The sequence below is a fragment of the Electrophorus electricus genome, chromosome 5 (genome assembly GCF_041902795.1).
Source record: "Electrophorus electricus isolate QZ-2024a chromosome 5, ASM4190279v1, whole genome shotgun sequence".
In the NCBI taxonomy this organism is placed as follows: domain Eukaryota; kingdom Metazoa; phylum Chordata; class Actinopteri; order Gymnotiformes; family Gymnotidae; genus Electrophorus; species Electrophorus electricus.
Genome location: NC_137501.1, coordinates 23,977,166 through 23,990,544, shown reverse-complemented (window position 1 = coordinate 23,990,544; position 13,379 = coordinate 23,977,166). Strand labels below are relative to the sequence as shown.

At 42.4% G+C, this 13,379-nt stretch overlaps 1 protein-coding gene across 5 annotated transcripts in view; it reads left to right on the top strand.

Annotated features, from left to right (window-relative positions):
• slit1a (slit homolog 1a (Drosophila)) overlaps positions 1-13,379 on the top strand; it is a 92,279-nt gene that overhangs the window by 65,457 nt on the left and 13,443 nt on the right. For all 5 annotated transcript variants that reach the window (XM_081714483.1, XM_081714482.1, XM_081714480.1 and 2 more), the window contains 14 exons: positions 698-721; positions 2,940-3,084; positions 3,430-3,504; positions 3,593-3,736; positions 3,942-4,085; positions 4,378-4,544; positions 5,172-5,304; positions 6,671-6,739; positions 6,859-6,930; positions 7,188-7,259; positions 10,041-10,112; positions 11,309-11,472; positions 11,665-11,789; positions 12,482-12,576. In XM_081714483.1, the coding sequence (XP_081570609.1) occupies positions 698-721; positions 2,940-3,084; positions 3,430-3,504; positions 3,593-3,736; positions 3,942-4,085; positions 4,378-4,544; positions 5,172-5,304; positions 6,671-6,739; positions 6,859-6,930; positions 7,188-7,259; positions 10,041-10,112; positions 11,309-11,472; positions 11,665-11,789; positions 12,482-12,576 (1,501 nt within the window). The remainder of the gene's footprint in view (positions 1-697; positions 722-2,939; positions 3,085-3,429; positions 3,505-3,592; positions 3,737-3,941; positions 4,086-4,377; positions 4,545-5,171; positions 5,305-6,670; positions 6,740-6,858; positions 6,931-7,187; positions 7,260-10,040; positions 10,113-11,308; positions 11,473-11,664; positions 11,790-12,481; positions 12,577-13,379) is intronic.

Here is a 13,379-nt window from a genome sequence, read left to right as displayed (position 1 = left end):
TTTTTCCTCCGTACACTGCCCCTCTCATTTCCTCTGTCTGGTTTTATTAGCACATTAGCGCACAGTGTTTCTGGATTCACATGGAAGCCACGAAATGTCACTCGACTTTGTCATTGAGTTCTGCACACACACAGCACCACTCCAGCATAAACCTAAGCTCCAGGTGCATTGCTGTATGCCCTGGTGTATTTGAAATGGGTTGGTGCTGGAGCTTAGCAGCCTGGCACATATTTCCCCAGTGGTTCCTCTAACAACTGTCTAATCCAGTCTGGATGGGCCCAGCCCTGTAAACACAGTCTCAGAGCAGGATTTTAGACTGAGCAGCAGCCCCTGCCAAACATGCTCTTTTTTAAAGAACAGAGACCCACAGGCGTGCGAGCTTGCCTGAGCTATTCTCTAAGGCCTGAAGATTAGACTGTTAGTGGTTTTTTGGACTAACTTCCTTAACTTTGAACTTACTGAACTTCTTAACTGTAGTGCTGATACAAAAGAGGGTATGGAAATGCTTGCTGGAGGAAGCTCCTAGTAATTTTGCTCCTAGCATGAAACACATTGTAAGATAAAAACAAAAGAAAATGAACAGTTGACAGCACAATTTGAGTTCAGAAATGTTGGAGCACTTCTGTCTGGGTCAAAAGCTACATCCATTTGACTGCACCCTAACTGATGTCACTGCTTTCTCCTGTCTCCATCACAGCCAAAGAGCAGTACTCCATTCCAGGTGAGTGGGCTTCAACATTCCACCCCATTCTCTTTGTTTTTCTCACTGTCTTTGTCCATTACTGTCTCCCTCTATCCATCTATCTCCCATTCATCCCCATTACACTGGGTTGTAGATATTAATTCAGTAATGAATGGTATCCATAAATCCTTCTCTCCAGACAGAATTGGTATCAAAAGCAAGCTTATTTTTACTGCTATTCATTTTCTTTGTGATGGCTTGGTTTTTAAGTTACACTCTGTAGGAACTTCACCTCTGCGGTGAAGGCGGTGGTGGGGTTTTTTTTGTTTTTTTTTAAGGAGGGGTATACCACATTCATATTTGGATATGTTCCTATATTCCAAGAAAATAATTTTATGAAAAGCGTTCAGTGAATGAAATGAAGAGCTGACATTAGCAGAAAGCTTTAATGGAAATTTAAGTACTGGAAAGATCAAAGAGATACTTGATTAATTTGTTATCTGTCCTATCCAGATTATAATGAAACACTGAAGGTGCCTCAATCCTGTTCTGCTGAATGGTCTTTTATTAGAAGAATAATGGGAGGTTTTATGTCATAAGGCAAAGTAACTGCCCTAAGGTTTTATACTGCTACACCAAAGGCCATAAAAGCCTATGCCATCAGTCTCACCGCTCTCTATTTCCCTCCTCCCTTTTCTTCCCTTTTCCTCTCTATCCAATAAAAAGTTCTGAAAGATAAACAGCCCCGGGAAAGCTGAAATGGTCTGTGCTCATCCCTTTGCTGAAGCTCTTGGCGAGCTGTGAGTCAGTGTGTCTCCAGCATAGATGAGGTCTTAATTGGAACTAAGTACTAGTGATGAACAGAGTGGAACTCGTCCCTCCACATCTCTACACCCCCACCCCAAAAATATCAAAGAGCTCCAACAAATTTATTGCTTCCTCTCTTCCTCTCATGCTGCTTTTTTGTTGTTACTCTACCAGGAAATTCCAATTCCACCAGTCACTTCCAAAACTTGTCACTAATACAGATCATTAGTGTGTCTGAACTTCCTAAATTTGAGCAGGATCTTTTTACTGTTTCTGAGTTAAGCCATTGCTCAGAATCACATACCAAATTCAAAATAGGACTAAATAGATCCAGTCTTCTTTCATGTGAAATAAAACAGTAATAATTGGTTGGGTGTAGAAATTATGAACTGAACATTATTTATTGCTGTGGTGCCTATAAATAATCATGAATGTACAAATTAGTTATAAAGTTGCTCCAGGACTGTTCTCTTCAATTTTAACAAATTCCTTTGGACAGCATTTGTGAATTGTGGACTTTGATTAAATAACAAATTAGCTTTCATTTTTCATTAAATGGACTTGCCTGTGGTGAGTGAGCATGGACTTTTACTCCCACACATTATAGTTGGGTGTACTTTGGCCCATTAACAGCTACCCACAGCCATAGCAAGAGCAACAATAGTGCACCATCCAACCAAAGCACACAATAGCTCCTTCTATAAGTGGCTTTGAGTGGAATTTTTGTGCTCAATTATTGAATACCTATTATATAACTGCCTTCAAGCACTTTGGCATGTACGGTCTATTCTTAGCAAATCACAAACAGTGAGAGAAAAGACTTGTCCTCCTGGACATGTTTTTTTAAGACAGTGGTCTGTATGGCTTAAGTAATATGCCATACATTAAAAATGTCTTCTCAGATCTTAGTGCTTCTGTTAAAATGCTTTGATTCCACAGTCCATGGTTATCTGGCAAAGCAATTCCCAAGCAGACCTGTGATAGCCAAACTACCAGTGTTTCACAACACATGATCCAAAAGAAAGCAGAATTACTGACTGGGAAATTCATTATGAGTCAGCGAAGGTCCTGATAGATAACATGCTACAGGCAACATAACACTTGATGGGCTAGGGCTAGGGAAGTGGTAGCTCAGTGGTTAAGGTACTTGATTTGAAATCAGAAGGTTGCCACTTCAAGTCCCACCACTGCCAAGTTGTCACTCTTGGGCCCCAAGCAAGGTCCTTAACCCTCAATTGCTCAAGTTGTATACAGTCATAACTGTAAGTCCCTTTGGATAAAAGCATCAGCTAAATGTAATACTAAGAGGATAAAGTTTGAATGGTTAAGTCTTGGTGGTCCAGTGTTTGAAGCCTAAAGGTTATCTGAGGGGACCAGAAAAAATTGTACATGTTGATCCTAGAATACCATTCACTGTTTTGGAATACCATTTTGGGAACATTTGTCTCAGGCTCAGAGGACAGCAGGCTGAACAATGAGTGCAATGATGAACCTGTCTGCCCAGCTAAGTGTCGCTGTGAGTCAAATGTGGTGGATTGCTCCAACCTGCGTCTCACTAAGGTCCCTGACCACATCCCTGCCTCTACCGCTGAGCTGTAAGTACCCTCCACTACATCACACAAACCCTTGCTTATATTTTCACCTCTCAAATGTCCAGTACAACTACCAAATGTGGTTCTCTCACTTGTAGATGTTGTACATGCAATGGTAAAACCTATCTCTCATTATTATACAGTTTATGGCTGTGGTTTTTGTAGTCATTAATGCAGAAAGCATAAACACCCGTCCTTGTTTAGAAGGACATTTTGGTTCTCCCTTGCTAGCGCAGCTTACTGTTTTAACAGACCTTGAACAGGGCATAGTGCTATCTGCCAACTCCTTCTGAACATCCTGATTGTGAACTCCTGTCTTGACCTTATTTTGCCTTGCTATTCCTGAAGTCGTCTCAACAACAATGAGATCACATCTCTGGAGGCCACTGGCGCATTCAAGACTTTGACACAGCTGAAGAAAATGTAAGCATGACTGCCAAAGGTACAGTGGTGCTCACTTTTCAAAATGCAGTGTGGCAAAGCCTGCTTGACATCACCATTTTTCTCACAGAAATCTCAGCAACAACAAGATTTCGGAAATTGAAGATGGCGTCTTCGAGGGTGCCTCTTCCATCACTGAGTTACATCTGACAGCCAATCAACTGGATTCTGTACGCAGTGGCATGTTCAGGGGTTTGGAAGGTCTACGCATGCTGTGAGTTCAGTTATCTTAGAGTTGAAGGCTAACTCCCCTTTTCTCTGGACATGACATGCTAATTTTTAATTGGTTTTAAATAGTATGTTAACTACAAGATCAGTAGTTTCAGTAGTACATTGACAATTAAGGCTTTTATTTAATTGCAGACTTAAGCTTCACCTACTATTATCCAACAAATAATTTAATAAATTCTCCCTTTTAGAATGCTCCGCAACAACCGCATCAGCTGCATCCACAACAACAGCTTCACTGGCTTGTATAATGTTCGCCTGTTGTCTCTTTATGACAACCAGCTGACCACCATTACACCGGGAGCATTTGACACTCTTCAGACCCTCTCTACTCTGTATGTCCTCAACCACATTCTGGGTTTTTTTGTTCGCACACAAGCCAGAACTTTGGCCTTTGTGTCTGTGGCCTTGTAAGACCAGCTTGCTGTAAATCTGACCATCTGTTTGACGAAGTCTTCAGAATTATCCATGGCTGTGGCAATTTCTCCATTGGTGTTGAATTTCAGACCAGTCCGATTTGCACTGAAGACTGGGAGAATAAAAAGCTGGCTTTGATTAGCATACAGAAAACAGACTTTAGGCTCAGCCTGTTCTGTCTTCTAATTCTTATTTATGTTCTTGTGGCAGGAACCTACTGGCTAACTCCTTCAACTGTGACTGCCGACTGGCATGGCTGGGTGACTGGCTGCGGAGCCGCAAGATTGTCACAGGGAATCCACGCTGCCAGCGGCCGGCTTTCCTGAAGGAGATCCCGCTGCAAGATGTGGCCTTGCCAGATTTCCACTGCGAAGATGGTAGAGTGTACTCTCTCGCCCTAGCTAACCCAAGAAGCAACTCGCTGATGCACCCAGCTAAGGGATGGGTCTGTTGGCTGACTTTTCAGTCAATAAATATTTAACCGCTCTATTGATCCATCAGCTATATTTCATTTGTCAAGTATTCAGTTCATACGGTGAACAAGAACCTTTGTCTGTTTCGCTTAGTCATTTGTTTTTGTAGTCCAGATCAATACTGTATTAGACTGTGCTGGACACTCTCCATCCTTATCTCTCTTGAATGGATGTGTATTTCTTGTTCTTTTCTCTCTGTGTCTCTCATGTGGTTGTCTTCTCTATTCCTTTGTCACTTCCTACCTATCTAAATCTTCACCCGTTCTGTCTTAACCATTCAACACTTCTTGTGTCCACACCCCTGCTTCTCTTTCCTTTACTCTATTTCTCTTAGAAAAAGTTTCCATCTCATTTATCACCTTCTCTTTGTATCTCCATCTGTCCTAACAACCCCATAATGTCGCCCTCTGCCCTATCATTCCTGCCTCCATCCATCTTTCACCTCCTTCCTCCCCTACCTATGCTAACCACTCCTCACTTTTCTCCCCAACTCTCTTCCTCTCTGACTCTCTCCCGTCTGCTGCAATACAGGCCAAGAGGATGTCAGCTGCATGCCACGCCCTCAGTGTCCCAGCGAGTGCACTTGCCTGGAGACAGTGGTGCGCTGTAGTAACAAGCACCTGCGAGCCCTCCCCAAGGGCATTCCTCGCAACGTTACCGAGCTGTAAGTCTGGATGATGCCCAGTATGCCATTACCTTCTCTGTAGCATGCAAGAACTAGCCAAGTATCTATTCAGGTTGAAAAAGTAATCAGACTGACATCCAAACAAGGGTGGACATGCAGATGAGCTGGATGCATTGGCACCAGATACTTGAGCTTTGCATTCGCTGCATTTTTTTGCCTTTTTTGCCCTCCTCTTCCTGAGCACTGGAATGGCTGGTTTTGCTATAAATGGAAAAAAAATAAATAGCAGGGTCTCACCATCACATTCTTCAGAGTGAGGATCCCAAGAGCTACAGGAGCTGCAGCTGATGTCATTCTCAAGCTCAGTGCTGGAGGCATGGGGTAGATGTCAATAAGCAAGGCTCTAATCACCTTCACAGCCAGAAGTTTACCAAGTTGAAATGATGCCCTGTAGATATTTGCTGTGGACACTCACATACAATGGACTAATGTCTTTCAGCTTTCCACCTTGCGTGACAGTTGAGCTCTTTTTGTACAAACCATGCTGCCATTCCCCAAGCAAATGTTTTCATGTGTCTCAAATCCATGGTTCAAGTTCATCTGGGCATCTGGAACCCTCCTTCCCTATTTTCTGCCCTGTTAGTACCCCAAACTCTCTCCCTTTTCCCCAGCGAGCCCTTGGCCAAGCCGAAAACAATGGGGTCTGCCCTGAGCATGACCCATGGGAGGAGTGAGCGGGTGTGAAGGAATCATCCAATTTCACTGAACCCCTAGCAAGTCACACCAACCTGGTGGCAGCTATTGTATAGTCCTCATCAAAATACATACTGGGAGGGAGTGCACAGTGTAGCCAAGGTGTTAAAATGTCCTTCCTGTGTGTTGGGGGGTGGTGGGGGTAATGTTTGAGGGAGCGACACATTCCACAAACTATCACAAACAGGCACGCCACAAAGCATGTGGTCATCAATCATCCAGACAGAGGTATACAATGCTAAACACACAGGCTGTAGTGCATACAAACATGCATCAGTGTAACACTCTTAGACCCACATAGAGTTACACACATGCACACACACACAAAATGCTTCAGGCTATCATATGTGGACAAGCTAATGCTACTGTTTCACAGAACCCCACCAAGCTTACCCAGCGAAGCTTTTTCATGATCTTTCTATCTTCCCTCATCCTCCAGCCAAGGCTAAGGAACCCACAGCCCACTGAATCCAGGCATCCCCCAGAGAATCTTTCTGGAACTAGCCAAGCAGCAAAAGAGCTCCCCATTGTCACATGCGCTGTGGGCAACGAACTTGACATGGAAGTCTATTGTCAAGGAAAAGAGATATGCTTTCTCATTCATGCTATGGAATGAGGACAGGCCTTTAACTGTGACTGCGTCTCTCTACAGGTATCTGGATGGCAACCAGTTTAGCACAGTGCCAAAAGAGCTCGCTGCCTTCAAATATCTGCAGCTGGTGTGAGTACCCCCCACCTCTTAAACAACCCCCTCATCTTCTATTGTTTGCTGTCCACCATTCTTTAACATGAAATGATTTTTGCAAGAAGGGTGTTGTATTTGGACTTGTTTCTTTTTAGTGACCTGAGTAACAACAAGATCAACTCTTTGACAAACTCATCCTTTGCCAACATGAGTCAACTCACCACCCTGTATGTTTCCACAATTTATGGGCAGTTATTACATTATGTACAAGTATAGCTGGAAATGCTAGTATGGCTAACAGTAGGGAAAAATCTTGCATGCTAGCTTCAAATTTTTTGTCCATATGAAATGTGTCATTTTCAAATGAAAATTTTTAATTCTTTAAAGCTACTCTCTAACCTTGTGACCTACCAGTACCAGATATGTTAACAACACAAAGTCAAAGTTTGAGAACTGTTCCTTGTCTCTGGTTACCCCTCTACAGGATTCTGAGTTATAATGCACTTCGTTGCATTCCAGGCCTCGCCTTTGCTGGTCTTCGATCCCTCCGTCTGCTGTACGTCTCCCTCGTATTTCCTCCATTCACAGCCCTCGCTCTCCAAGTTCATACCATTTGCTGTACTTCAAAAAACGTAATCTTTCACGATTTGCGACCATCAGTTATTATACTAGGCTTTGAATGAGCAGGCGATCAAGCCCAGGACCACATCTCCAGTCTACCAATGTGTCAGTGTTGGGTTTTGGATATGAATTCAGCTGGGATGCTGGGCATGGTGGAGGAGATGCCAGAAGCTTCCAGTGATTCTATAGATGCTTAAAAGGAAGTTTGTATTCCAGAGCTTCAACTCCTTCTCAGAGTAGAATTACAGATAGAAAATTCAATCTTTTATAGTCTAATGAGCACAGTTACACCATCAGTGTAGGTCTGATCCTACATCGTTGTTACTATACTAAGATGCTTGATAGGGGTCTAAGAAATTTCAGTACCGGTTGGGTTAAAGTTCCAACTTTAAGAGCCCCACAGATGATGTCAGGATTCTCATATGCACTTTAAGCATGCCACAATGTTAAGGAGTTGAAATGGTGAGGAGAGGGTTACCAAACTGTGTTTTCATTTGGAGACCCGCCCCCCACTATCCACCACTGCATGCAAGCAAAACGAGAAGCCATCTGTGAACAGGGCTGGCTCAGGAGACAGTGAGGACACTGTGACAGATGGGACACTCTCTCTCTCTCTCTGTGTGTGTGTATGTGTGTGTGTGTATTCAGGACATGTTCTTCAGACCTTATATCTTAGCCCCCATTGCTTGCATGCATGTTAGGGGGACAGAAAAGCAACAGACTTGTGACATGTGGCCCACCAGACATGCTTTTTTTACAGCCTGCATCAAAGCCATGAACATCCCCCACTCTTTCATAGCTAAATGGCACTGAAAGCTGACAACCATTAGAAAATATACATTCTTTCTGCCCTGCACCCTGGCTTTGATGTCAATAAATATGCATCAACGCTTGCTCTTACTCAGTTACGCACCATGTAAGTCTCATTTGCAGCATATCCCTTTGCAATGATCTCTTAAAGCCACACACCCCCGCCCCCTTAGAGTTGACCACCATTTTGTCTCCATCATTTAGCTCCAACAGAAGGACACACAGTCACCCAAAACTTTGATCTCTTTATTGCTAGTCTGATCCATCAAAGCCGGTTTTTTTCCCCCACACTGTTTCAGTTAAATGAAAGCACCTAATGCATGTCGTGTCTCGATAACAAACATGGCCAATTTACAAAAGGACTCAGAGGTTCAAAGTGGCCCTTTCAACATTTTCAAGCCGTGCCTTCACTAAAACTGCACATAGGTGTCGAAGCATCAGTCGTAAAGTATCACTTTGGCTAGTCTCTTTCTTTCTTTCTTTCTTTTATTTTTCTGCTGGAATAGTAGAATAGAAAAATAATTAACCTGGATTTGGGCAGCCCTGAGCTTCTTTTTGCATCTGCCATAGATGTGGTATTAATTGGCTACTAACTGGCCTTTCAAGGATGGCAGGGTGAGGTGACACACAATCAGCAGCAGATAGCAGGAGAAAAAAAAAGAAAATGGGAAAAAAAAGAGAGGGAGGAGGAGAAAGAGAGACCGAGAGAGAGAGCAAAAAAAGATGAGAATATAGGCAACGAGGAGAGAGAGTGAGCTGGCGAAGTATGCGTGCAAGAGGCTTTGGTTAAGCCAAGATCATCTTTCACCTAGGAGGCTCCTCAGCACCAGGTCTCTGACTTCAGTAGCCCAGGACCTGCTTTGTTCCCAGAAGCAATGGGCCAACCTAGGGCCAATGTGGCTATGTGGTTTAAGGGAACAGGAAGGACCAGGAAGTTGTCGGGAATGAGCAACCTCAGCTCCGGCTATAGGTCTTTTTGGCATCATGCAGGAATGACCCAATGGATTAAGGTGGTCATATTGTTTAACAGCCATTTAAGCCCTCTCCATCTTGTCACTTAATCACCCTGCTGAGAGACAGGGAAGAAAGTTTCCCTCTCTCTACTTCACTTTCTCTCTCTCTCTCTCTCTTTCTCAGCCAGACCAGTGTGGTTCATCCACGGTAACTCAACACCCAGCTCCCCTGAATTCCACACAAGCACACTGCCAAGCCCACAGCGCGAAAATAGATAGCTTGAATGTCCGGCGTGGCACCAGCGACAGGTGTCCACAAAGAAAAACAAGAGAAAAAGGAAAGAATCAAGCTAGTTTCATGCATGAAGAGGCGAGCATCTGGATTCAGCCATGAATTGAAGTTCCTTGTCTTGATTAGATGGCTGGGAAAGAGAGGGATAACTGAAGCTTCATGATAAACAGAATAAAAAATGTTATGACCAGCCAGCCTGGCTGCTGATAAACAACTAGTCTAACTGTGGGGTGGGGGATTCTTTGCATTCTTCAGTCCATGAAACCTCTCCCTGTGACCATCATTACAAACCTCAGTGCCAAAAACATGCCATTCCCAAAAATCACCAGAACAAGAGCCTCACACACAAATAAACATACACAGTGGCTACTCAGATGCACCTCTTAAAGAGACAGGAACTTTCTCCCAACTGTTATTGTAGAGTTTGCATTCACTTACACTTACTTCATTTGCACTGACTGCTCCCAATTGTTCAATCTTAAATCTTCAAACCTTATAATGTAACCACTATTAAAAGGATAATGAGTTCTATGTGTGATAGGAATGTTGCAAACGACATGGCCATTGATGTGTGAAGGAATGTTATAAATAACGTCGTGAAGTGTTTGAAACACTGCAGGTCATCTGTGTGCCTTGCTGATTGCTATTGCTTGTCTCTCAGGTCTTTGCATGGTAATGACATCTCGGAGCTTCCTGATGGGATCTTCAATGACGTGGTGTCTCTGTCGCACCTGTGAGTACTGCTACAATGTCAACTGTACACACACACACACACACATTCACACATATACCCTGAACAAAACTCTTTTGTGAATGATTTCTCTAAGTCAGTAACATATGCTGTTTAAATAAGAAAAGAAACACACACGCACACACACACACACACACACACACACACACACACACCATAAATGAAGCTCCTCCGTGTGAGCCACTGCCAATGTTGGTTACATCTGTTCTGTGTTAAATCTAAGCATGCAAATACACCCCCACCCACACACACCCAGAGCTTCAACTGTCATTGCCATCATAGGCACTTCACATGGTGTAGGCATGCTGTGATCTGCCAGTTATCTGTGGCTTTTATACACAGCACTGGCCACTGTCTGTCCTCACTCCAACAACTCCTACACATGTCTACCATGTTTTCTTAATTCCGAAAGCATAATGTGTGTGTGTGTGTGTGTGTGTGTGTGTGTGTGTGTGTACACACTACATACTTGCATGCACATGCTTAGAGTGTGATGATGTGTACTTTAGAAAATGTAGTAGCCCTGCACTCCCAAGTCACAGAGATAGTAAAATTACATATTAACTGACACAACTTTGTCAAACTGATCAGACAGCTTTCTGTTACAGAAGCATTTGAGCCAATTTATCATGCATATGGAACCTGTGCTTGCAGCTGTAAGACACAAACAATGGTGCAGTTGAAAGACTGCTTGCTTTTTAAAACATGCTCAGAAGATATAGTGAATGATTTCACTATAGATTACACACACACACACACACACACACACACACACACACACACGTATGATGGGAACTCCAAAATACCCGCATAAATTTCACTCTTTATTGGTTGTATGTTGTTAACTGATTCAGACAGGCTGATGTCAGTTTCATCCTAAAGGACCTTACAACTGAACCAACTCGACCCATTATTATGGGTGGCTCTGGAGAGCCATCTATTGGCAAAAAAAATATTACATTACATGTACAATATTTATATTAAAGAACCATTGTGGCAATGTTCACATCACTGTGCAGCCTTTAACTTATTATTTCACTCATTATAGATATACTAGAGCAAACCACCTGCCCCATTTCTGAATAGAATAGATGAGCCAAAAAAAATGCATGAAAGCCTAATGAGTGTCTATTACAGAGAAGTTTGTTTTTAGCCGGAAGTTGTTGGATGTTATGCAGGGCCATCGGTGCCAATCCCCTGTACTGTGACTGCCGCTTGCGCTGGCTGTCAGACTGGGTGAAAACAGGGTACAAGGAGCCAGGGATCGCCCGCTGCACTGGTCCCTTGGGCATGGAGGGCAAGCTGCTCCTCACCACCCCTGCCAAGAAGTTCGAATGCCAAGGTAAACTAATATCCAGTATGTTGATTGGTGCTTTGGAGCAGCCTTTCCTAATGCGTTGCCTATATTGATTTAACCTTTATATAAATATAAAGGTTAAATAAATAATAACCTTTATTTATTCTGCTTAGGTTGTTGAGGACCATGTTAGTGAATTTACTTTAAATTAATGATGGATGTGTGTGTGTGCTGCAGATGATGTTGACCCTGCTGTCCTGGCTAAGTGTAATCCATGCCTGTCCAGTCCTTGTTGGAACCATGGTGTCTGCCAAACAGATTTAACAGAACTGTACAGGTGTACTTGTATAGATGGCTTCAAGGTAAGAGCACAGAGCCTGCCAATAACCATAGAATAGTATATATGATAAAATAAAATATATAAATATCCATTTGTATATTAATTGCATATGTAAAATCTTCAGACCTTTTTTATTTTCCACTTTTGGTATATTTCAGACTAATCTTGAAATGGATTCAAATTATATTTATTTCATCAGTTTGCACATAGTATTTACATAATTAAATATTCAGACCCTCCACTACATCCTTCTCCTTTCAGTGGTCCTTTAAATCCAACAATCTCACTGAAGTTGACCTGTGATTGGGCATAATTAGAAAAGGCCCACAATTTGAAAACCATGCATCATTTTCTTTTCACTTCACAATAACTTGCTACTTTGTGTTCGTTTACCACATAAAATCCCAATAAAATGTATTTAAGTTCGTAGGTGTAACATGAAAAAATGTGGAAAAGTTCAAGGGGTATGAATACTTTTTCAAGGCCCTGTGTGTGTGTGTGTGTGTGTGTGTGTGTGTGTGTGTGTGTGTGTGTGTGCGTGCGTGTGTGTGTGTGTGTGTGTGTGTGTACAAATTTGCATTATAGGATAAATCTGAATCAGTTTAAAACTATAGGTATGTTGCCTATAATGTCTTAGTGAATGTAAATGTAACCTGCCAAACTAACTGACACTACCCAAGATTTCTTTTAAAGCCCACCTATGTTGTTACCCAGGGAAAGAACTGCGAGACTGCTCTCAATGTCTGCATCAGTAACCCGTGTGCTAATGGCGGGATGTGTGAAGTCACTGGAGAGGGGGACACCTACATGTATGTGTGCCTCATCTTTGTACTGCACTATAATATATGCACAATTGCTACTAAATTGGTACTAAATTACCAATTATGCAAAGGCAAATAGAAATGCTGAGCGAACATAGTGCCAGATATTACAATCTGCAATTAGGCCTTTACTTTTTTTGATCTCCAAATAAGTGAAACCACCACAAATTAGCACCTCAAATGAGTTGAGAATTTTTTTGAAGTGATTTATTAGGTACAATTATTACTTAAAGCTGGTTCTTACTATCTAGCACCCTATTTAATTTACAGTGTACAACAGAAGTGAGTACACCCCTGTGAAAACTTTAGAAGCATGTATTGAAAATACAGGCCCCAAAATAGAAACTCAGATGGACAAAGGGATACACCTGTGATCAGACACAACTTAGAAATCCTGTGATCACTGAAACAAAATTGAGTACACCTGTAATTTTCAATTAGCATAATTGCATGAACATGGTTATAAAAGGACCTACGAACACATTTTTGGACCTATCGGCTTTACCTATCTGCATGTTCACATCATGGCTCTACATGGACAAGAAATGACAGAGGAACTGTGAGACTTCACATGTCTTGCCAGAGGAATTGTGAGACTTCACAAAGATGGAAAAGGACACAGGAAGATTCGTTACAAACTAAAAATCAGTTGATACGCACTTACAGCAGCAGGTTTAGCATAATCCACAGTACCACTACTCTAACCAGAGCTGTAGTGGCCATCCTGCAAAAACTAGCTCTAGATGGACAAGTTCTTCAGTCTTGGCACAGGGGTTACCAATGGAAAGGAT